The 26,850-nt window shown below is 30.3% G+C and overlaps 1 protein-coding gene across 2 annotated transcripts in view; it reads left to right on the top strand.

Annotated features, from left to right (window-relative positions):
* Positions 1-1,218: 1,218 nt before the first annotated feature.
* LOC111688253 overlaps positions 1,219-26,850 on the top strand; it is a 104,123-nt gene continuing 78,491 nt past the window's right edge. For both annotated transcript variants that reach the window (XM_046945374.1, XM_046945373.1), the window contains exons 1-3: positions 1,219-1,337; positions 14,394-14,667; positions 14,750-15,326. In XM_046945374.1, the coding sequence (XP_046801330.1) occupies positions 15,243-15,326 (84 nt within the window). In that variant the 5' untranslated portion in view covers positions 1,219-1,337; positions 14,394-14,667; positions 14,750-15,242. The remainder of the gene's footprint in view (positions 1,338-14,393; positions 14,668-14,749; positions 15,327-26,850) is intronic.

Raw genomic sequence — 26,850 nt, 5'->3', positions numbered from 1 at the left:
GTCGTTTCGAAATCGACTCCAATTTGTGTTTTTATACGACGTAAAATGACGTGGGTTATTTAGGATAATTTGCCCCCATTGTAAATCTATTTCCAATTTCAATGGAAAGTGGTCCGAGAATGTTGGGCAACTATATATTTTAAGGTTGGAAATTCCAGAGCCTGTAAAATGCGTACTAAGTAGGAAATGATCCAAATAGGACGGACCATTTGGGTAGGACGGTCCAGCATCACAAATACGTGAAACATCCAAAGAGTGGTCGAGTAGCCAGTTATTTAAAACTCTACCATTGCAGTTTTCCAATGGGTCGCCCCAATTTGGATGCCTGGCGTTTAAATCTCCACCCAGTATGAATCCATCAAAATTACCAGCTGTTTGCAACAATTTGTCAAGCCCGTCATTGAGTCTAGATGTAGAAATATTGCATGGTATATAGATTGAGCCAACTAGAATTCTCCTCAGAGAATTGTCCATATTTAGCTCTATTTGAATTAATTTGACTTTTAAATCTATATCGGCAAAGTTTATAATATTGTATACAATAGACTCCTTGATTGCTAGACCTACTCCAAGAGCTGAGTTGTCATATATAAAATTAAATCCTTTTAGTTTTAGTCTTTGGTTTTTTACGTAAATGGCACTCTTGAAGAAATGCTATGTCAATTTTATTATGAGAAAGTGTATTCAGCAAGTCAATTTGTCGACTGGCGTCGACAAGTGAACGTACATTAAATGTGAGAAAATTTAAATGTCTATGGAACAAAATTGTCATTTACTTTTTTTAAAAGACGTAATATCTCATCTTTCGCTTCACTTTTTTTGCATATTTTTATAATCAATCAGGAATTTGTGAATTTCCTGTTCCAATGTTGGTTCCTCGGGTTCAAGAAACAATTTTGACAGTTTTAGGAATTCCTCTACAATTGGGGAGCATCTGTTTTTTGAGTTATTATTTAAATGGGAATGAAAAAGGCTTGCAAAGGTTAAGCCGGGTGTGACAGTAGTAGTTTTTATTGCATTGCTAACATTACGACTTACTAGCAAATTATCTTTTCGGGCTTTGTCTAAACGTTCCAATATACCCTTTACATATTTCTTATAGGCGACACAGCCTCTCCAATTCGCTGGATGCCCCTCCTCACCACAGTTAACGCAAGTCGGTTTTGAGTTCTGAATTTGTGACAGCTCACACTCCCCCGGAGGATGAGATTTATCACACTTTACACATTTAAAGTCAGAGTTGCAATTTCGTGCAACATGACCCCAGAGCTGACACCTATGACATTGTATTTCATGGTTCTTCCTTTTCGGTTTCTCCCATATCACAGTTTGGTTTAGTAAGTATTTAATTCGACTAATATCAGTTAATTTCTTTCCAGGTGCAAGAACAACAAGAAATAGACCGGTATCCACTTTGTTTTTCCTTGAGAGTGCCGTTGTAAATTTACTAATATTATTTATGGTGTCTGGGACCAATTGGTCTAATGCACTTTTAATTTCCTGTACATCTGTCTTATAATACAAGCCACGCAAAACCAAAGAAATTTGTTTAAATTCTTTAGGTGTAAAAGAATATGATTTTATTTTCTTCTCCCTAAGGAGGGCCATCATCTCATTATGTACAGCCGGGTCTGCAATATAAAGTTTACTCTTTTGCTTATTTACATTTTTAATTTTATAAACTATTTTTGGTGACTTAGCCTCTAGCTGCGCTACAAGATGTGTTACATTAACATTGTATAAGAAAATTGGAGGACAAAATCCTCCCTTTTGAGTAGCATTGTCCCCAGTGGGGTCATCAATCATCGCTCCACCTCGAGCAGCACGAATATCAACATCGCCAGTATAATCAAAGTCAAGCTCACCCAAAAGAGCAAATCTATTCTGGCTGTTGGTAGCACCAGAAAACCCAGATCCCTTACGTCCAATAGATTCAGAAAAGTCAATCTTAGAGGGAGAATTGTCCCCACCAAGTCTCATTCTTTTAGCCGCAATGTTCTCATTAGACAAAACCTTCACATGTTCCATACCATCACTGAAAGAAAGTTCGCGCTCGATGTTCTCATGCGTAAAGTTGTCAAGCCTCCTCATTATTCAAACCAAGGTATATTTATTTTATAAGGTAGTGTTAAGGGCGAATTCAAAAAAACTTGGGCGAATCGAAATACAACACTGTACAGTATTTGTTTTTGTTTAGGCGAATTCTGGTGTAGGCACAATGTCAAAAACAGCTGATTTATAATATGAGGCGAATTTGTAAAAATTAAAAAAAAAAAAGTTGTTTGTAAATAAAAGATTTTTTGAAATATAATAAAATTGTTAAAATTCTTCGTAAGTAGCCAAAGAATTTGTCCAGCGTTTAGAAAGTTGTTTAATGATTTTCCCTATTAGGAACACTCTTCGGTCTAGACAAGAAAATGCTAAAATAACGTTTGTCGGCTGATCAGTGGAAGGCTTGTTTGCAGCAGAAGGACACAAAGGCTCAACAATTATTTATGGATATAATTATTTTAAATAATTGCCTTTTCAAGTTTTTAGTGAAATCTTAAACTACATAGAACTAAAACAGAATGGAATATATATCGTCAGTATATTATTGTTTTGCTCCACCGACCATTTTTGAAAAAAATTATGTTTCTATATATTTTGGAGGTGCTCTTACCGATTCCGAAACCCGTATCTCGATATCATCTATAGTTTGCCAGATATTTTAGATTTTTGGGGTAATTTTGGCCTTTTTCGCGATTTTGATTTTTTTGAACCGCACCATTTCACGATATGTTGGAAGATCGTTACCAAATTTTATAGTGGTATTTTGGCTGGTATAAAACTTATGTGTGCTCAATTTAGAATTGATAAATATACATTTCCGATTTTTATGAACGAAAAAGTCATATTCTAGTGCAGATTTATATGGCGGCTAAGGGAATTCATGGTCAGATATTAACCAAATTCTATAAGTACCTCCTTTAGGCCAAAATAAGACTTTGTGCCAAATTTCAACAAATTATCTTCAAAATTGCGATCTGTACCGTGCTAGTTTTTTGATTATAAATTTAGTTTTACTTTTAAAAGCACACTTTTAAATGTCAAATTAAAAATATAAACAAACTTTGACATTTTGCATACATTAACCAAACGTAAACAAAGTTTGACATTAACTCTACACCGCGGCGAAAAAACATGAATGTGAGCAAAAAATAGTTGTTTGTTAACACTACCTTATAAAATAAATATACCTTGATTCAAACAAGTGTGCAAACTGTTGCATATGCAAGAAAAGGACAGATATGTACGTGTTGTAAAGCGAAAACCAAAGAACAAATTTGATATAAAATAAGTAATACTTATGTAAATACAATGAGATTTTAAATTACACATAATTTACACATGAGATCAATTACACATGGAAATAAAAATTACACACAATATGTGTAATTACACATGATGTGGCAACACTGATGAGAACGCCTGCATTTTTCGGTGTATCACTGTGAAACTATTTACACAAAATCAAAATTAGCATTTTCTCAGTATTTTTTTATGTCCAGCTTTTTGCGAATCGGAATCTGGCAACCCTAGTATTAGGAGAGAACCGGAAAAAGTGATACAATAATTTTTATATATCAAGGCGAATAGACTATAAGGTGAAGTCCAAGGCGAATTCATAAAAGCTGGTGTTATTTAATCAGGTGATAAGTTTTTGGCTTAAATTAAGCATTCTAATCCAGCTGATTTTAAAACTTTTGTTTATACCACATGATAGTACTTGTTCTCGTGACTTCAACAAAGGAAAAAAATTACCCGCTCTAATAAGGTTCGGGAGTTATGGGCCTCCAAAGGTCTGCTATATAATTGTATATATCCCGATCACTGATAAATGGATACGGTCGATATGGGTATCATTGGAAAGGTCTTTGACAGAGCCTTCCACTGATGTGTTAGATGACAAATATTATTAACCCATTGAGAACCAGGGTTTATTTTTTTGTTTTTTCCTTTGACTTTTTTTTAAAAGTACCGTTATCTCTAAAACATATTGATATGACGGTACCTCATCTTATATAAAAGTTTATAGACAACAATTGGGACTTTACTTTGATATATGTTTGCAAGCCATGAAATGCAGGAGTTATTTAAGTTTAAAATTTTATGTTTTCGTAAATTTTGATTTTTATCATGTAATTATAAATCTCAAGTGCTTATTATATGATATGGCTAATATAGGTATCAGTGGATAAGTCTCTGAAATACCTTTCAATTTATGTATATTGTAACTTATATAATTAACCCATTGAGAGCCAGGGTCAATTTGTATATATTTTTTACTAAAGTACCGTTATATCGAAAATAAATCGATATAAAGGTACGAAAAATTTATAATCGTCGAGTTTAAAGCAGAGTATAGTGTGATTAACTGTGCGACCCATACATATTGAACATATGTAGGGTACTTCTCAAAGTCGACACACACAACATGGTGGGAAACATGAAATATGAAGAAGCAAAGAATAATCAATGTTAGCTAGAGTTAGTAGAATTTAAGTAAGAAAAATTATCATCATTAAGAGAACTTCATTCAAAGAGAACGGACACAGAAGTGTCCGTTCCATTTAATAAATAATAAATACAAATATTACATGGCGATCCTGCCAGGAGTTTATTTATTGTTTTTGTTTATATAATAAAAATGCCTTTATAAACTATAAATTATTACTAAATTTGAGTTCAAATGTGATATATAATAAAATAGACTTTTAAAGACAAAATTTAAATTTAAATAAACACTCAGTAATTTATAATAAAAAAACATAAAAATGACATTAACCAACAACAAATTCAGTTAAAACTTTAAGGAAAATACATAAAAAAGCCCACCAAATAAAAAAAAAGAAAACATTTGAAAAATAACAAGAAAAAGCTAAATATAATACAATAAAAAGAAGACATTTTTCCAAAAAAAAAAAACCCAAAAGACTCAAAATAATAAAAGATAATAACAAACAAAAAGGCTTTTTCCACAAAAACAACTTTAAAAGGAAGAGACAGCAACTAGAAAATATTACTCTTGCCCTCCCCACACTCTCTTTCGAAGGAAATCAACAAGGAGTAAACACATCAACCAATGAAAGCCTTAAAATCTTATAAAAACAACAGACAGCTTTTCAACATGTAGAGCCTTAACTACAATAACAAGAATAGCAGAAACAACAACAAAAACAAAAAAGGACATTAGCAGGATTTTCAGCAGCAGAATGAATTCAACTTCAAAATACTTAAATTATTATAAAAACATATTTTATTTTTGTTTAAGATAATTAAGCCTTATTTAAAAAAATAAATATTGTAAATGGAGCGGTGAATAACACTAAATTTTAAGTAATTATAATTATACTAAAACTGCATTACTGCGACACTTACGAGTCCCTCCAGTACTGCATAAATTTAAGGGTTAAACCTAGTTGGGTCTAAAATTGGTTTTGACCCATGGTTGACAGTGCCTGATACGACGGTACACATGAGTGTACAGTATGCCACGCGGTGCCATCCATCCCCTTAATATAAGCACTAACACGACCCCAGACTACACAACTTATTAACCTTCACGTTACTATCTAGGAATTGTTACCTATCATTTTTAGAAAACTTTGTAAACATTAACGTGAAAAGCGAACGCTGACATTTCTAGTATGAACTTATTTTTTTTTAAAATCCTTTTTTTCTCATCGTGAAGAATCACAACATGGGTAATCACGATTCTAAAATCACAAACCCTAATGCTAATGTGATCAATGAGGTGAAAGTCTCAATAATAGGTATTCTAGCGCTACAACTAGTAGTCACATTATACCAATTACATAAAAAATCTCTAAAAAAGTTATTTAAGACGGTCTATGGGTGTAGATTTGGACAAAGTCTAAAAATCAAGCTCCAAAGCAATGAATTTTTACATAATTTTTATCTTATACGTCGTTCGCTTAATTCTATATTTGAGCCTTATTATATATCATAATTAGCCCATTAACATTTATTAATAATTATGCGTTCCTACCTAAGTCTGAAAAATTTTTTTTTGTTTGATTATAGAAATTTACTTACATAATTTCAATTAAAATCTGTCTCATGTTAATTCCCAAAAGGCTAAATGGAATGGGAACAAATTATTTATAAAGCACGACTAATAAAAGAAAGATTCCAAAGGTCTTATAAGTGTATAAACACTGATAGAGACACAAAACAAGAAACTGTGCATAAATACTTTAACATTCTTGTGCAACAATTAGAACAACTAAGAGTCTTGTTTAATGTCAACTATTCACGACTGACACAGGTTTATAAAACTTTCGCCGACTCTTTTTATCTGGACATACGTGAAAAACTACTAAACGTTGCAACACGTAAAGGTCTAAAATACAAGTACACCAGAGTATACATAAACAAATAGAGTTTGTACCTCTGCCCGAAATTATTGAAGTGAAACAAAAGGTTAAATAATACTAGAAATTCTAATCAAAATAATCCTGGGAATAAGCCAAAACTATCGCCGAAACAATAATAATAACAGACGCCAATGGTATCAGAATAATACCAATAATACTGGCAATCATACGGGCAACCGCAACAATAATTATCGCGGTAGAAATCAAAATAATAGAATCAGTACAATGGTCACTGAAAATGACCCCCAAGATACTCAATAAAGATTTATAATATAAATATCAACTCCTACAGCTATTTTAAACCACGTTCAACAATGAATAACTCTATGTCGACACTTTTAGTAGACACTGGCGCGGACATTTCGGTAATAAAACGCAGTCAAGTTCTTTATGATCCTATAACGAGAAAATGAAAAAGTGAACATCAACAGAATAGGACAAGGTTTAATAACCACGATTGGAAAAGTTAAAACCGAACTCCTATTACGAAATATCTCAATTAAACATGAATTTCATGTAGTTGAAGACAACTTTCCGATACTCGGAGACGGAATTATAGGTATGGATTTCATCAGGAAGTATAAATGCATATTGGACTTTAGCGGTGAACAAGACCTATTAATCTTTACCGACAAAGTACCATGTGAATATAATATTACCCTGCATGATTGTCCTGAACATCTCACGATACCACTCCCAGCGAGATCTGAGGTAATTAGACCAATCAGTTTTGATACTGAAGTAGAAGAAGTGTTTGTACCATAACAAATGCTCCAAAACGGTGTGTTTATAGCAAACACCATAACAACAAAGTCTAACCCTCTAGTGAAAATCATTAACGTAACTGACAGGGATATTATGATACAAAACTGAAAAATTAAAGTTCAAAAACTTAGTGACTATAGAATAGCCAACGTTAGTTCGGAAAATAAAAATAATAACAACAGTGAAAAACTGAAGAAATTATCAAAAAAAAATCCAGATTTCGTAAAAACGGAACTAACACAGTTATGTTCTGAGTTTATAGACATTTCTGCGCTTGAGTCGGATAAAATAACGACCAACAACTTTTATAAACAAAAATTGCGCCTTAATAATAAACAACCAGTTTATATTAAAAATTACCGAACTCCTCACTCTCAAAAGGAGGAAATCAATAAAAAAGTCCAAAAACTGATAGATGACGACATAATAGAACCATCTATATCTGATTATCAGGTAATAATCATAAAAGATGGAGATTAGTAGTTGACTATAGGGGAGTTAACAAAAAATTAATGGCTGATAAGTTCCCATTACCTCGCATAAATGACATATTAGATCAATTAGGTAGAGCAAAATATTTTTCATGCCTAGATCTTATCTCTGGGTTTCATCAAATAGAATTAGAAGACGAATCAAGAGAAATCTATCGTCCTTTTCTACTGATAATGGTTCGTTCAGGTTTAAAAGATTGCCTTACGGACTAAAAATGGCACCTAACTCATTTCAAAGGATGATGACACTAGCATTTGCTGGATTGTCACCCATCCAAGCTTTTGTGTACATGGATGACTTAATTGTCATCGGATGTTCTACTGCCCATATGATGCAAAATCTTAAAGATGTATTTAACTTGTGTAAAAAGTATAACCTAAAACTGCACCCTGACAAGTGTTTCTTCTTTCGTCAAGAGGTAACGTTTTTGGGTCACAAGTGTACAAACAAGGGTATTTTACCAGATGACGAAAAATTTTCAGTAATTAGAAACTATCCTACACCGAAAAATGCTGATGAAGCTAAACGCTTTATAGCATTCTGCAATTATTATAGGAGATTTATTCCCTATTTCGCAGAATATTCTCGTCATATCACTAGACTATCTAGAAAAAACGTAAAATTTGAATGGACTCATGAATGTGAAAAAGCATTCAAAACTCAACTTTTGAGCCAACATATTTTGCAATACCCAGATTTTTCAAAACAATTTTGCATAACAACCGATGCAAGTAAATTTGCATGCGGATCTGTTCTAAGCCAAGAAACCAATGGCATGCAAATGCCTATTGCCTTCGCCTCAAAAGCTTTTACAAAAGGCGAATCAAATAAATCAACTATAGAGCAAGAACTTACCGCCATACATTGGGCAATACAATATTTTCGACCATACATGGGAAAAAGTTCTTGATCCGAAGTGATCACAGGCCTCTATCCTATTTATTTTCTTTAAAAAATCCGTCATCTAAATTAATGAGGATAAGACTTGACCTTGAAGAATACGACTTTGTCGTAGAGTATCTTAGGGGAAGAGATAACCATCCGGCAGACGCACTGTCCCGCATTGAATATATAGAAGTCAAAAACGTCTTGAAAGTAAAAACCCGACTTCAAGCAAAAAGGAACAATGTCAATAATACCACTGATTCCGACAGCATTCAAGTACCACAGCCGGTTAAATTTAAAGTATATGAGGCAATAAATGCTCAGGAGCACAGTAAAATGCCCATTTTGCATTTTACTCAGGATAAATTAATTATCCTCAAAGGGAAGACAAAACTTTCCGAACATATGTTGAATGAAATAGTTATTAATGGAAATGTCGATTTGGATCACCACTTTCCAAAGCTTGAAAAAATAGCTAATAATCTTGGTCTCACAACATTAAGACTTTCACTAGGTGATTGTATTGTCAATATCCCGGGAATAAATATAGAATCCTTTAAAAATAATGGAAATGGTCTCTTAAAAAGATTGACCTTGGTGCTCACACCCAAATTAAATAAAATCAAAACCGCTGAAAATAAACTAGCCATCATGCAAAAATACCACCATGACCCGATTTACGGAGGACACATGGGAATAACTCGAATGACTAGGAAAATAAGACTTCTTTATTACTGGAAAGGCATGACAAGAGACATTATCAAGTATGTCAAACAATGTAAAACATGCCAATTAAATAAGCCCGCTAATAAAGGAAAGGAATCATTTATCATAACTCCAACACCAGTCAAACCTTTTGAGATTGTCATTATAGACACTATAGGACCCTTGCCTAAGTCCAATTCTCAAAACGAGTACGCAATAACTATAATGTGCGACTTAACCAAGTATTTGGTAGCAGTACCGATAAGTAACAAATCTGCAAGATCAGTCGCAAAAGGAATCATGGAGGGTTTCATGTTAATATATGGCCCTATGAAAAAGATCATCACAGATATGGGTACTGAATATATGAATCGAATTCTAATTGAGCTCTGTACTCTGATGAAAGTAGAAAAATTAAACTCTATTCCATATCATCATGAGACACTAGGTACGGTTGAACGATCACACAGAACCTTTAACGAACATTTACGATCCTATCTTTCAGAAGATAAATCCGATTGGGACGAATGGTTAAAATTCTTTGTGTATTGTTATAATACAACTCCGTCCACAGCACATGAATATTGCCCTTTCGAGTTAGTCTTTGGAAAAATGCCACTAGTTTTCGAACCTTTCAAAGACAATCACTTCACTCCATTGTACAATATAGACTCATATGAAAAGGAAGTCAAATTTAGACTTCAGATTGCACATCGCAGAGCCGCTAGCCTAATAGATAATGCTAAACTAAAAAGGCACCAAGACTCTAACGAAACTGCGAAACCAGTCAGTATTACTCTAAATGACTTAGTGTTAGTGACAAATGAAGCCCGACACAAATTGGAACTCTTATATAAAGGACCCTATAAGGTCATCGGGGTATCCGATAATAACAATGTAGAACTCCAAACTGAAAATGGACAATCATTCTGTGTTCATAAGAACAGAATAAAAAGGTTCTACAATTAAGATATAAAGTTCTTTTATTTCCATAAGAAAAATATTGTTCAAATGGAAATTTATTTGACTATATATTGATATATTTTTTTTCTTTTCTGTGTAAGATTTATAAATCAATCTTATTATATATAATATATATTTTTTTTACGACATATTAAATCGAGGAGCCTTATTGGAATATTTATTTATGGTGATACAATGAATTGAAAAGTTGATCACATAAATTATTACTTATATTAAATGTTGATTGTAATATGATAAAAAATTTAATTGATGAAAATCCTGAGATATATTTTTTTTCTTTTCTGTGTAAGATTTATAAATCAATCTTTCCAAAAAGGGAAGGAATAGAGTAAGATTAAAAAGTTCGAGCTTATATTTATAATTTATAGAATTAAAAATAATATAATTTGTAATTTCAATATTTAAGTTAAATTAATATTTTTTATATAAATGATTAATTCAATTAATGGACTGTTTTATATTTAACCGTTATTTTATCATTACTTAAAAATTATTAGAATTAGAGTAAATTCAAGACACATGCGTAAAGAATAATCAATGACTTAATATTGATTATTCTTTGGTAAAAAGGGAGGTGTAGTGTGATTAACTGTGCGACCCATACATATTGAACATATGTAGGGTACTTCTCAAAGTCGACACACACAACATAGGTGTTTGGCTATGGGAAAATGCTTAGCCAGCAGAATTCGTACACATGTGTCTCTGATTAAATAAACTTCTTCATATTTCATGGTGGGAAACATGAAATATGAAGAAGCAAAGAATAATCAATGTTAGCTAGAGTTAGTAGAATTTAAGTAAGAAAAATTATCATCATTAAGAGAACTTCATTCAAAGAGAACGGACACAGAAGTGTCAGTGAACACATGTAATTCAAATATATTTTGGTTAATTGTAATTAGGTTCTATAGTTGAAACGAAAAGTGGAAAAAGTTAAAAACCGAGTTTTCGACTTTTTCATTTTATGCAAAGTCCATTTTTCGACTTTTACATTTTATGCAAAGTCTATTTTTCGACTTTTTTCATTTAGTTAAAAGTCGACTCTTAGACTTTTCGACTTTTTTCATTTAGTTAAAAGTCCATACTTAGACTTTTCGACTTTTTTTACTTTTTTCTACTATTTTCGAGTTTTCGACCTTTTCCAAATTTTTACGACTTTTTGACTTTTTTCGACTATTTTTAACTTTTTTCGAATGGTATACTTACATACATACATACATACATACATACATACATACATACATACATACATACATACATACATACATACATACATACATACATACATACATACATACATACATACATACATATACACATACATACATACATACATACATACATACATACATACATACATACATACATACATACATACATACATTCATATTTCATATCTTCAATTATCCTGCGACACTATCCAATTTTTTTCAAAAATTCAATTCAATCGCGATTTTTAATTTCACCTAGATATGCTTACTTTCTCAATTAACTTAAAAAACTCCTGGACTTCATATCTTACCGAATTTAAACGTATATCCTAAAAAGCTCCAACTGTTGTCTAAACAATTTCATGTTATATGATGTACCCCTACATCGTTTGTTTTTGTGATATTGGTACTTTTGTAAAAAAAAATTAATGAAAAATATATAAAAATTGATCCTGGTTCTCAATCGGTTAATGATATAAGTTACAACATACATCAGTTGAAAGGTATATCAGAAACATATATACTGATACCCATATCGACCGTATAAAATAATAAGCACTTGAGATTTATAACATTTACTAAAAAATTAAATTTTAAACTTAAATAACTCCTGCATTTCATGGGTTATAGCTTTCATAGCATATATCAAAGGAAAACCCCATATGTTGTCTACAAACTTTCGTGTGAGACGAGGTACCGTTAAAAAAAGTCAAAAGAAAAAATTATAAAACTTGTTCCAGGCTCTCAATGGGTTAATGGTATTTGTCATCTTACACATCAATGGGAAGCTCTTTCAAAGACCTTTTCAATTATACCCGGAACATACTTTTTTCAGTTAATCTCTTTATCTACATAGTGTATATATAAAACAATATTGTTTTATTTGTTAACATTTAATAGATTTCATAATTAAGCCATAACGTAGAAGTCAGATACCGTCAGCCTGATAAATACTTCATTTAATATAAAAAAAAAATTCTTAAATAACATATTAATATACATACCAATTATGCCATTATTTAAATACAATGATATTAGTTTACGAGGTGCTTGGTATTTCAGATTTTTTACATAAATAATTCAAAATATTATCGAAGTTTTTCTCCGTTTAACGGACATTTTTGAATATAAAAATGTAAACAAGCCAAACTCATAAGCAAAATGCTAGGGTGTCAAATAACTTTGGAGTTATTTGTTGTCTACAATACACCAGTGCGAGCGAGACGCAAAACTGTCGAAAGACAGGCAACAAACACAAGCCTGAACGCGTTTAAGAAATAATCGCGATGACGCAAGAGTGGTTCCACAACTCAGACCTGAATTACGACTGAGGTGAATTAAGGAAAAAAATATCAACTGATTGCTTCACACCACCTTAAATGAATTCCCCTTGACCATCACCTTGTATGAATTCGCCTTAGTGAAGTCATTTCATTTTGCGGCGAATTTATAAAATTATTTATATATGTAGTAGGATTCTATAAATCGACTTTCGAATAATCGAACAATCGACTTTTTGTCGAAAAAAGTCGAAAAGTCGAAGTCGACTATTTTGTTCCAAAAAAGTCGATAACTCGACTATCATCTGTGAAAAAAGTCCAAAAGTCAACTTTGTTAATAAAAGTCGAAAAAATTAAAAAGTCGAAAAAAGTTGAAAATTCAAAAAAAATCGAAAAGTCGGAAAAAGTCGAAGAAAGCCAAAAAAAGTCAAAAAAGTCGGAAAAAATCGAAAAGTTCAAAAAAGTCGAAAAATGTCGAAAAAAGTCAAAAGGTCGAAAAAAGTCCAAAAGTCGGAAAAAGTTAAAAAAAACTTGAAAAGTCGAAAAAATCGAAAAGTCGGAACAATTCGAAAAAAATCGAAAAGTATTTATAAAATACTTATAGTCGAAAAGTCTAAAAGTCGACTTTTCAATAAATGCAAAAAAGTTGAAAAGTCGACTTTTAACAAAATGAAAAAAGTCGAAAAGTCGACTTTTCGTTTCAACTATAGAAACCAAATATGTAGATTGACAGCGTCGGGTTAGAGAAAGAATTTTTTTTATATGGAGTTTGACAGCTTTGGGCTAAATATCCATGGACAAAATAACAATCAGCTGTTTAAATGACTTCACCTTATTAGTTTCGCCACGTTATATATGTAGTTCGACATTGTTGGAATTAAAGGTGGAAGTACACAACACGCGTTAAGGCGGCAACGCGTTTTACGTTTTTTAAATGTTCACACTTTACATGCTGCAAATTACACACCACGCGTTATTTTGATCTTTTTTATACCCTTCACATTCGTGAGAAGGGTATCTTCAATAATTCAGTTAGACATGCTTTCGAGAAGATCGCTATTTCAAATCGGTTTATAAAAACGGAGATATGAGCAAAAATCCGAGACAACCTCTGAAAATTTCATCAAAATTTCAGTGTTGTTGTTGATTTGTTATAAAAACAACACTGTGAATTGGATAAAGATGTACATGTGCGTGTGGAGATATATTTGGTTTTATTCAGCTGTGTATTTTTTATATGTTTGGATGCTGTTCTGTTCTCACGAAGGTGATGGGTATAAAAAAACAAGGAGATAAAGCAGTAATATGTTGGTAATACAGCTCATATTTGTTTGAGGGTGGTAATACAGTTTGACGGTGGTATTATAGTACAATGGTTAATATTTCTTTCTGCTACAGTTTATATTTGTTTGTGTGTATGTTATGTGTGACATATGTGCAGTGATAAAAAATAAATAAACAATGTTTTTTAAAACATACTTGGTGAAGGGTATATAAGATTCGGCACAGCCGAATATAGAAATATTACTTATTTAAAACTATTACTGTTTTAAAAATCAAAATTTTAAGTTTTTGTTTTTCTTTTTTAATTATTTCTTTCATTGTTGATAAAATTTATTTCATTTTAGTTTATTATTCTACACAAACCAAAATACAACCCTGATCAGTTGCCGACGAGTCAAAAGTTGCTGAACTTTTCGCGGCAGACGCGTTAAAAACTACAGTGTGTAACTTGCAAAATGAAAATTCATTATTTCAATTTTTTGACAGAAGCCTATAACGCGCTACTGCGCCTTAAGAAAGAAATTTTTATAGGAGTCGGGCTAAATTTTCATAGACAAAAAAAAAAAACAATCAGCTGTTGAAATGTGTTCACCATATTAGTTTCGCCATGCCTTTTATGTATGTATTTAATTTTTAAATAATTTTCCTAAACACAAAATAAATTTGTCTAGTAATTTGTTTCATTTGTTTGTTTTTACAGATACTCACTACACAACGATCGAAAACAGCTGTTATCTTAACAATGTATTCAAAAGATTAACGGGTATAAAAAGTTGCCTTCTTATAAAATCCAAGAAGTCAACTTTTCATAAATCGCAAACAATTAACAAATTGATTTTTCGACTTTTTGTTTCGACTATAGGACCCAAGATATTTTATTATTATTATTATTATTATTATTATCATTATCATTATTATCAATATATATTGATAGAATCATTTTATAAAGTAGCAAATGGAACAGCAAACTAACAGCACCTCCTGTAAATTCGCTTTGGTTACCGTTTTATACGTAAATATATTAAAACAGCTGTAAAATAATATATTAACTTTCCCATCCCTGGATTAAAATATAGGCAATACTTCAATTATCAACTCTGCTGTAAACATTCTTGTTATTTTTGCGAAATGTGTAATAAAATATATAAAATTTTTTAACGAAAACAGTATAATTTTTGTATATACTTTTTATAATGGATGTGGAAGTACCTATTTTGTCTGGATATTTGAATGTTCCAACACAATCAGGATTTCCGCTTCATCGAATATCCAAGAAGGTATGTTCATTCTGTGCGAATAACTTTAGCATTGTTGGCTTACATACATACATTTATGCATACATATTAAAACATTGTTTTCATTCAACAGAATTGCAACATTGCACTCTAATTATACCCTTCACCTTCGTGAAAAGTGTTTATATAAGTTTGTCATTCTATTTGTAATTTCTATAATAAAATTTTCCGACCCTATACATATATATTCTGGAAGCTAATAGATAGCGGAGATTAAGCCATGTCCATGTTAAAATCAGCAAAATCGCTCCATAAATATCGGAGTTTTTAGAGGACCCAAGATATCGACAGGATCCGAATCATTAGTAATTCTGTTAGACATGCTTTGGAGAAGATCGCTATTTAAAATCAGTGGCTTAAATATAGGTATAACTCTCCGATCTTGAAAAAATTTATACCACATACATACATACAAAGCTTTCAATTCTATAACTTGTGATATATGTATAGTTTTGGAGTTATAGACTTTCAAAGATAAATTTATATATGCAGTGGACGTCCAATGGTACGAATGTCCAATAATACGAATGGGAAAATTGTTGCATATAAAGTAGTGAAGTGTTATACCCTTTTCTATAAGCATATTGATTGTTATTAAGTAAACTATTTCCTTCTAAATATTCTAACATCTTCGATTTTAGTATATGTTCTACAACTTTCGACAGAACAGGCAATATACAAATTGGCCTTAAATCTTGAATAGAAGAACCGGACCCTGATTTGGGTATGGGTACAACTCTCGAAACTTTCCAAATCGAGGGATAAGTAGAAGTGGTAATTATGCTATTTACTATATGTAGAAAATACCTGCAAATCATAGGGAAAATAATATTTATAAACTTTAGAGGGATGCCATCAACACCAATCGAGTTGGATTTAACCTTAGATAAAGCACAGACAATATCAACCTCTGTAACATTGTCAAAGGAAAAACTAAAATCATTCCCAAAACTATCAAAATCAACAGTAGTGCTATCGCCCCCTGAAACCATAGCAAAGAAATTATTTACCTCATTTACATCATGTGCTAGAGCAACACTTTCTAGCCCAAGACACCCAGCATTATCAAGAGTCCTCCATAGCTCAGATGTATATTTACCATTTAACAATTTTTCAGAGTTTCTTCTTTTATACTTCCTGATAATGCTTTTTACTTTGTTTCGGTATTTACAAAAAGAGCGCCAATTTACATCACTTGCATCTTCTAAGAAACCTCGATATGCAAGGTCCCTCAACGATGTTGCAAATATTATTTCTCTAGTTCTCATCCAAGCATCCTTTTTAACAATAGCTTTACGACGAATTGTGGGAACAAATGTATAAGCCTGATTTAAAAAGGTATTTAATATGATCACCTGGGTGTCTACATCATTAGTTTCATATATTGATAAGAAATCATAAGAATCATAAAAACATATAATCCATCCGTCTATATTACGAAAATCTCTTACATAAATAACATTCTCTCTGCAAAACAAGTCCAAGGCAATTGATATAAAAATAAATGCGTGATCTGATACGGAAGGACACTGAAATTGGCAGGAAGTATTTACGTTTACATCAGTACCAAGTATGAAATAGTCAATGAGGGATGACGAACTGTGGTTTATATCGTAATGGGTGGGTATGTTATTATGATGTATTGATAGGCTGTTTTGATTGCAAAAAGTTCTAACGAGATTAGCTTTAGATATGTCAAAAAGATTGAGATTAAAATCTCCAACAATAATAACTCTATTATAACGTAGAAATAAATGTTCACGTAACTCTTCAAATTTACTGATGCCATCTCTACCTCCATTTGGCAAATATACTACTCCTACAACTGTTCCCTTGTCAGAACCAACTTCTATAAAGATAGACTCACATACATTGTAATCTTTTGCCTTAAAGACCACACAACTTTTAATTTTCCTTGAAACATAAATACCGACTCCACCAGCACGACCGCTTTTAACTGGTCGATCATTTCTGTGAAAGTTGTATCCAGAAATAGTAACGGCCTTATTGGAAATATATGGTTTTTAATCACGTCTCTGAAATACCAACAACATCCAAATAGCAATTATCTAAAATTTTACGTAATTCACTTAATTTGGACCCATTTGCTGGGCAAATACTACGACAATTTATATGGCCGAAATTTAAACAATTTTCTAATTCATTTAGTTTATTTTTAAGTGCAAAGTTGTCACTAACAGTTTGACCAATATTATTGTCATACATCAATGATAACAATAAAAAGTACAAATTTCTGGCTGGGGAACCAACCGTAAACAATTATTCGTAAAAATATAAAGCATTTTAGAAATAAGAAAATAAAGGATTTCATTTGAATTAAGGTAAAAACAAGTGATCATAAATATGTATTACTAAATAAATTTAGATATGAGAAGAGATCATTAATTAAAACCCTATTCATTAAAAGATCATCGTCTAAAGGCTTACAAAATCAAAAATTGCATGCGAAAATTAAAGTAAACTTTTAAACTTTTAAAATAACGTGATTTAATAAATAAAAGATATGAACATAAAAATAACTTGTATTTTTATTTATCAAAAACTTGCCTAATAAAAGCGTAAAAGGAAAAATTACATCGATAAATTTATGAAAGTAAACCTTACGAAATCATATTAGAAGAAATATTATCCTTCAACCATGTTTCAGTTATACCAATTATGTCAAATAAATCATTACCAAGAACATTGATTAGTTCATCTAATTTACTTGGGGAACTTCCAAGTCTAAAGCTCTGTAAGTTAATGTGTCCGACATTAAAATTTTGACCATGGTTACGCAATTGAGAATTCAAATGGGAAAAGTCGTTAATGACAGTACCCAAATTGAGATTTAAATTCATATTGAGGCAAGAAAAGTAAAAGAATTAAAATAAATTTGTTAAGCAAAAAAAAAATGTTTCTTATCAGAAATAATGGTTCATGCAACTCCAGAACTACATATTTATATATGAAAAAATAATTAATATGAATATAAATAGAATCTACTATTATTAAAAATAATTTAAATTAATATTATTATTAAATAAGACATTAATTACTAGGGTTTATTTCACTATCAGAAAGAGAACTATTTCCATAAGAAGAACTACATATATCATCTTCCATAGGTAAACTGTCAAACATATCTAAGCATTGATCCGTATTAACAATTTTCCTAACATTATTTGGTAAAGTAACTTTAACCTTAGGAATATCGGTGTTGATAAACTTATAATTTAGAATACACTTCTTTTCTCGAAGTTTAACAGCCAAAGCAACAAGGTTAGCAGCAGCCGGAGTGAAATGATCACAGAGGAATATTTTTGCTTCAGAATTGCCACCTTCAACATCCTTACGTCTTATAAATTTAATTTTTGAAAAGTTCATCATTAGTTGGTCTCGATTTTGAACCGAATTCTATTTAACCAGCACAGCTTTATAGTTGCTGAAATATGTGATGTGCTGTATATCAACATTGTATAATGTCATACTACATTCCGATGCAATTTTAATAAAAACAGTTCTCAGATCTTTAATATTCTGAGATAAACCTTTTATAACAATATTACATCTGTTTAATCTTCTTTGTAATACATTGTTCTGCATTTCTAGATTAAGTATGCGTTTGCAAGCAGCTGTATCAACTTTTTATTAATTATATTATATTTTACATTTATATTAATATTGCGCTTATCATATTATCCTGAAGTGGATTTTAGAATTCGGAACATGCATGTTTTAATCACTAAATCGTCATAATCATACGAAATAAAATTTTATATATTTTAAGACATATTATCTCAACCACCGGTTATGTTTATTTTGTCTGAAAACTGTCAATTTAACGTTAGGATAAAATATTAACAGACATTGGGATAATGAGGGTAGGTAATTGGTGTAAATAATAAAATAAATTAAACAAAATATTCTCAACAAAAATTTTTAATTTGAATACATCTTAACTTTTATTTTTTGTACAAAGAACTAATAATGATAAAGACATGAAATTTGGGAGTCTGCAACTCCATATTTGTAAATATAACATATATTTTTTTCTAAAAAAAACTGAATATAAAAAATAAGGATATTAAAGGATTAAAATTTAAAAGGACATTTTTTTAGTTTTTTTATTCTAACATTTTAAAACTATTTTATTTGTAAAAATACTGTTATTCTCCTCTTTCGATCGATACCTATATTGACCTACTAGACCAAACCAAATTTAAGCTAAATATAATTATACTTACTCTTCCTTTTAAATTTTAAAGTCCTTTTAAAGGAAGAAACGATCAGAAAATAAAAAACCAAAAATGTAGTTTAACTATATCAAGTATGTAGTTTCCAACGTATAGGATCTTGCTCATGTGTGCAACAATTTTTCCCAATTTGTTGTACGGTGATATAGTCAAATATGAGATACAGAAAAATTCGTATACTTTTGTGAGGTAATTTTATGGACTTTTTTTAAATAAAGCTAAATTAATTTAAGTAAATGTGAATTTTTAAAGTTTTAAAAAGCGTGATATCAAAGCTAAGGACTGTCTAGAGAATTTAACAAATTAATTTATTAATTTTGCATACAAAATATTTTATTAAATTTGGTTTCATTTCATATTATACCTAAATTCGAATACTTATGAGAGACACTGTACATATAAAGTCTGTATTCAATTCCAACTTAAATTTACACAGCGATGGCCTAGTCGTACATTGTAAGCGAAGGTCGGATGAGTACACATGAAACGAAAAAACAAAGCATCGACTAGGAATCGAAACAAGGGACACTCAAATTTCATGTTTCGTGATCAACGCGCTAACCACTTAAGCCACATCACATTTAATAATAATTGTTTCGAATGTTAGTTTTATGCTACTAACACCTTTTTCAGATTAGTTCGAAACTGCAAGCGAAGTTTAGATGAGTAAAATAAATGAAAAAAAAGAAATAAAAAACGAGATGAAATAACACAATTAGATGCGTTTTAATTTGTATTAACCTGCGGATTGCTGGGTTGTTTTTTCTTCAATTTCACTTTTTCATGGGAGAAACTTCTCTATGCGAAAGTTAAGGCCCAAATAGACTAGTCAAGCGTCTTGACCAACATACCAATATATTATTTATTTATGCTTTATTATTGCTTATTTATCAAAGCATGAAAAAATGTATTTTTGGAACTAATATACACTTTTTCAGATGAAAAATTTTAATTTTTTAATTTTATAATAACTATTTTTATGATTTCTGAAAGGAAGAGCTCTACCTGAGTCGTTTGCATAGCTGTTGAGGATGTGGGATGTAGTGGGGGGAAATTTCGTATTATGAAATATGTAAGTTTAATTTTCTTTCATCTATTAAGAATTGTAATAATTGTAATTCCATACTGGAAACATCTTTTTCACATTTTCGAATATCTTTGAACAATTGCCGTGGATATTTCAAAAATATAATGCCCCCATCCATACCGCCAGGGCTGTAAAAGGGTGGATTCGAAACCAGAAGTGACCTCCATAATCTTCTCATCTATTTATTATCGAAAAGGTTTCGGATATTCTTTCTCGTAATGTGTATAGGTCGGGCAGACAGTATGACACAAATGAAGCCTAAATTTAAGGAAATAAGAAAGTTTGGACCAAAATTTCTTTGTCATTACTTAAGAATATTTATAACTCTTTATCACCTCGAATTTTTGGAGTTATATCAAGTAACGGCGGATATGTTCCTTAGTAAATCTTTTCTAATTTTACGAAAAATTAGAAAATTTCGATTACTTTTACTGTACTAAAATTGTATATCTTTCCTTTGGAAGAAAATATAAAAAAATAATAAAAACCTCAAAAAGGACCTTTCTGCCGTTTGATCCAGCTCGCCAAATATTGATTCCAGGACTAACATTTTGAGAAAAGCTATCTTGTAATCAATTAAACTTTAATTTTAGTCTGGAACATCGTTCCAAGTATGGAAAGCAGCAATTTAGATGCCGGCCTTTCAGGCTAATTTACTGTTAAAAGTAAGTCGTGTATAAAATTCTCAAAGAGTGGTCGAAAATCTGTTTCATTTGACCGAGATTTACATTTATTAAAAAAGTTGTGAGAAAATTTCCTCCAATGCTTATTGCTACATCTTTTTATATCTTTCCTTCGTAAGAAATATAAAAAATAAAAACCTCAAAAAAAGGACCTTTTCATCCTTTGATCTAGCTCACCAAAAATTAATAATTAATTTTGAGAAAAGCTATTTTGTAATCAATTAACCTTTAATTTTAGTCTGGAAAAGTAAATTAGATGAACTAATCAATGTTCTTGGTAATGATTTATTTGACATAATTGGTATAACTGAAACATGGTTGAAGGATAATATTTCTTCTAATATGATTTCGTTTCCTGGATATGTTATATGTCGCAATGACCGACTTGGCTTTAGGGGAGGGGGAGTTGCCTTCTATATATCAGATAAATTAAAATATAAAATTGTTCTCATGGGTAAGAACTACGGAACTGTTGAATATTTATTCATTGAAGTTTATGGTACTAAGAAAAAGATTTTAATGGGAGTTGTTTACCTTCCCAAGGGAACTAAGAAAGATTTAGAATTATTTGAGAATGAGATTTCAGATCTTCTAGTTGAGTATTCGGATATAGTAATTGTTGGAGACTTCAATAATAATATGTTCAATCCATCATGTTCATTACAATTAAGAGAAATGTGTTACAGATTAAACATAATATGTCACCACAATTCTTTACCCACTCACCTTTGTGTAGCATCTGGTTCTACTTCGTTGTTAGATCTTTTTTTAATTTCTCCCAGTATGTTAGTACGTCATTCCGGTCAAGTGCAGATACCTATTATTTCAAGACATTCATTTATTTATATTTCTTTTGATATAGGCATTTTACGCGCGAATAGAGTTATCGAATATTATGATTTCAATAATGTTGACCTAACATCACTTAATAATATTGCTTCATTATATGATTGTAATGATATTCTATATTGTACTAGTGTTAATGCACAGGCTGATTTTATGTTCAAATTGTTATGCCATATGCATAGTGCAATTACTTTGAAAAGAAAAGTTATTGGATTAAAGACTCATAATTCTTGGATTAATTCCAAGGAAATTATTGATGTCATATCCATCCGAAATATTGCATATAGAAATTATTTGATAACAAGAACTCAAGCTGATTGGAAGCGATTTTGCCGTCTCAGAAATCGTGCAAAAACTATAATGCGTAGAACGAAACGTAGAGCACACGCGCGACTTTTTCAAGATAAATCTGCCAAACAGATTTGGAATACTCTAAAAGCTTATGGGCTTGGAGAAAATATAAATGAATTAGATTCAGTTAATGTGAATGAACAAAATAAATATTTTTCGTCTGAACAAGGAAATGATACATCTTGTGAAGTAGTTTTAGATGATCTTCAAATTAATGGTGGATTTTCTTTTAGATCTATTGATTTCTGTGAATTGGTTCTTGCATTTGATTCTGTTAAGTCTAATTGTGTTGGGTGTGATGGGTTTCCTATTGTGTTTTTGAAATTAGTCTTGCCTTTTATTGGTAAATTTTTTTTATATTTTGTGAACAATATTATTATGACCTCAACTTTTCCTTCAGGTTGGAAGATTGGAAAAGTAATACCAATAAAAAAGTCTGGTGGTTCAGTAGAAATGTGTAACTTACGTCCAATATCTATACTTCCTGCGTTCTCTAAAATAGTTGAAATTGTTTTAAAAAATCAGCTTTTGGATTATATTAGTAGTAAATCATTGTTTAATGATGCTCAATATGGATTCCGATGTAAAAGAGATACTACTGCACTTCTGCTTGGAGTCACAGATACTATTCGACAATATAATAGTAAAGGTCATTTAAACATTTTAGTGTCTATGGATTTGACTAGAGCATTTGAAAGGGTGAATCATATAATTCTAATTAAAAAGCTTAGCCAAAAATTCGATTTATCTTATACAGCTTGCAAACTCATTGCATCGTTTTTAAAAGATAGATGGCAGTATGTTGCAATTAATGGTAGATTATCTGGCTTGTTACCCGTTAAAAGTGGTGTACCCCAAGGCTCTGTTCTTGGGCCTTTACTGTTTAACATTTACTTAAATGACATCTTTACGAACATTGATCTTGTCTCTTGTATTCCATTTGCATATGCCGATGATTTAATATTTCTGTTTACTGGTGAGCAACAGTTTGTTGATGTTTTTCAAAATGTAATAAATTATTCTATGAGGAATATTTCAAAATGGATGATGAATAATGGGTTTTTAATTAACACTCTTAAAACCAAAGCTATCTATTTTGGTACATCTACAAATAACATTGACATTAATATAGGTGATATACAAATTGAATTTGTCGACCACTTGCATTGTTTAGGTTTAATTATAGATAATAAACTAAATTTTTTTAAACATTTAAATTTCATGTCATCTAAAGTAAATTATCTATTACGCAATTTATACAGTATTAACATATACTTACCTCTTCACATAAGGATATTAATTATTAATTCCTTGTTCATGCCTGTATTTTTGTATGGTATGGAGGTTTATAGTGGTATTTTAGGTTATAACATTCGCAAACTTTTGCTGTTGTTTAACAGAGTTGTTAGATATGTATACACTGTGCGTCGTAATGAACATATTTCAGATTACATATCCAAATTCTTAGGTTGTTCGTTTATTAATTATATCCAGTATAGGCTTTTATTATATTTTTATAAGATTTACAGAAATAATAATTTGACATATTTGATGTCGTTTTTTCATTCACTCATTCAAGACGTAATTGTCAAATCATAATTCCAAAGTTAACTTCGATTTCAGAACGATCATATTACGTGAGAGTTGCACGACTTTTTAATACATTACCAAAAACATTGAAAACTTTTGAATTTTCTTATCATACTTTTAAACGAAAAATTTTTAAATACATGTGTGAAAATGATATTGTCTAGCCTTTTCTCTTGACCTGTTTATAAAATTGAAATTTTGGCCAGAACATAATAATAAAAAAATTTTTTAAATTACATACATAGCAATAATTATTCTAATTTTCTAATTATTTGTCATACCTAATTTTATCCTATCTATGTTGTATCTCGTTATTGTTAAATTTGTTCTAGAAATAAGTATGGCACATTATCATTTTTTTATTTTATTCACTTATAAGTGTTTTTTTTATACTTTGATTATAGATTTAGGGCCTTATTCATAAGCGAATTTTTTGTTTTATAAGGGTTTGTAAATCAAATTTTTATAGAAATTTTGTTTTGTATACTTTTATAGGGTAAATGTTGCTTATGAATAAAGGGATTAATTTATTTATTTTATTACTGTATTATAGATTTATTCAGTAGAATTGTTTAACTATAGATGGCCTTTTAGGCTCGGTTATAACGTTCAATAAATAAATAATAATAATATAAACATTAATATCACGATGAAAAGCTACATAAAAAACGTTTATATATGTAGACATAAATCTCTCCTCCTAATTTTATAATATACATATTAAAGGCCTGCTTATGATGGCGCACACGTTATTTGTTTAACAAATTGTCGCATTATTGTTGTCTTGTGCAGGCCTTTAATCTCTATTTGACTCTAGCCCACATTCAGAAAATTAGTTTTTCTTCAATATGTCGCAATTGAAATAAAATTCAACATAAATATTTTATTTGCTAAAATAAAACCACGATATACATAAATATTTATGTATATCGTGGTTTACTAATTGCACATGATATACTGTTGTATTTTTTAATAAAAACTATATAATAAACTACTTTGATAACATTATTGGGATGTCAAAGATATTTTTAAAAGATATATAGAATTTAGAATAGAGTTCGGAATAATTGTGTTAAATTAAAAAGGAAAATATAATTTCTTAATCGATTGTTATCCTTTCATATTCTTCAAAGTTTCCACTTTTTTTACTTTTTATCATAGAGATAAAGGGGTAACTATCGACTGAAATGGATATATTTTTAGACCATTTGGTCCACAATTTTGGGGCATTTGTACCATCTAGAATCTGTATTTAAACGTTCCAAGATATATTATTGAAATCATTCTTCTATCGATATTGGAACTCAAGTCCATTTTTATAATACTAGGGTCAAAAATTTTCGGGGAAACTTGTCTTCTATATATTGTTTTAGATATCAGCTGTTATACATTTTAAGTTTTCAATATATTGTAGAAGTTTATAACTCCAAAGCATGCCTCGAAGAAACGCCATTCAATATAGTGGAATCATTCTTTTTATAACTAATGGCCTCTAGGTTGAATATCACCATATCATTATGGTCTAACTCAAAAATATTGATATCTGTTTAAATATTATCTACAATGATCAAAACAAGCCCAAAATTTTTTACATACAGTTTTGTTGTAATGGGCAACATAATCGTGAATGTTATGAGTAGTAAAAACTAAAATATACTGCATATAATGACGTTTTGTTAAGGCATGTTTTGGAGTTGTACACCGCTACGATGACTTAAAAATTAAAATATGTTAATGCTAATATCTACAATTATATATACTAGCCAACTTTGTCGGAAAATATCGATCCTAGTAGTACGTAAAGGGACTTAAGATCCATATAATTCAATTAGAAACAGAAGAACGATACCAAAAATATATCATGGAATGTTTAAAAACAAATCTTTATAACAAAGATTATTATTTTTAGAATCTATTAAATCCCAATATTAAATTTTGGTTTTATCTCTGAAAAAAGAGAAAAAAATGGCAAATATGGTCAAAAATCGTAATTTTAATGATATTATATGAAAAGATGGTACAAATGCCCCAAAATTGTAGACCAAATGGTCCAAAAATATATCTCTTAAAACAATTTTTAGCAAAAAAACATTCGATTCTAATTTTTGTGTTTCGTATAATATAGTCAAATATGAAATACATAAAAAATTCGTATACTTTTGTGAGGTAATTTTATGGACTATTTTTAAATAAAGCTAAATTAATTTAAGTAAATGTGAATTTTTAAAGTTTTAAAAAGCGTGATATCAAAGCTAAGGACTGTCTAGAGAATTTAACAAATTAATGTATTAATTTTGCATACAAAATATGTTATTAAATTTAGTTTCTTTTTATATTATACCTAAATTCGAATATTTATGAGAGACACTGTATATAACTAGCTAAAACCCGGCGTGCTTCGCTACCCCAATCGAAATTAAATACATAATAAAAAAAGTATGTTTGTTGTTGGAGTTGCGCTGGTTCTTTTTGTTTTTAGTAAAATACTTTTTAAATTTTTTATTTTATAATTTTAATTTATTTTAATTAACTTTTATTCAAGTTCACAATTATTTTATTTGTGAAAAAAGGGTCACACTTGTTTGACTGTCAAAACTAGAGTGATCTTTAACAAATTATTTTGATGCTTGTTAGCAAATTTATGAAAAAACAAGTAAGAGTGCTATATTCGGCTGTGCCGAATCTTATATACC

The sequence above is a fragment of the Lucilia cuprina genome, chromosome 3 (genome assembly GCF_022045245.1).
Source record: "Lucilia cuprina isolate Lc7/37 chromosome 3, ASM2204524v1, whole genome shotgun sequence".
In the NCBI taxonomy this organism is placed as follows: domain Eukaryota; kingdom Metazoa; phylum Arthropoda; class Insecta; order Diptera; family Calliphoridae; genus Lucilia; species Lucilia cuprina.
Note: the sequence above shows the minus strand (reverse complement) of the source record. Positions and strands in the feature narration are given on the sequence as shown.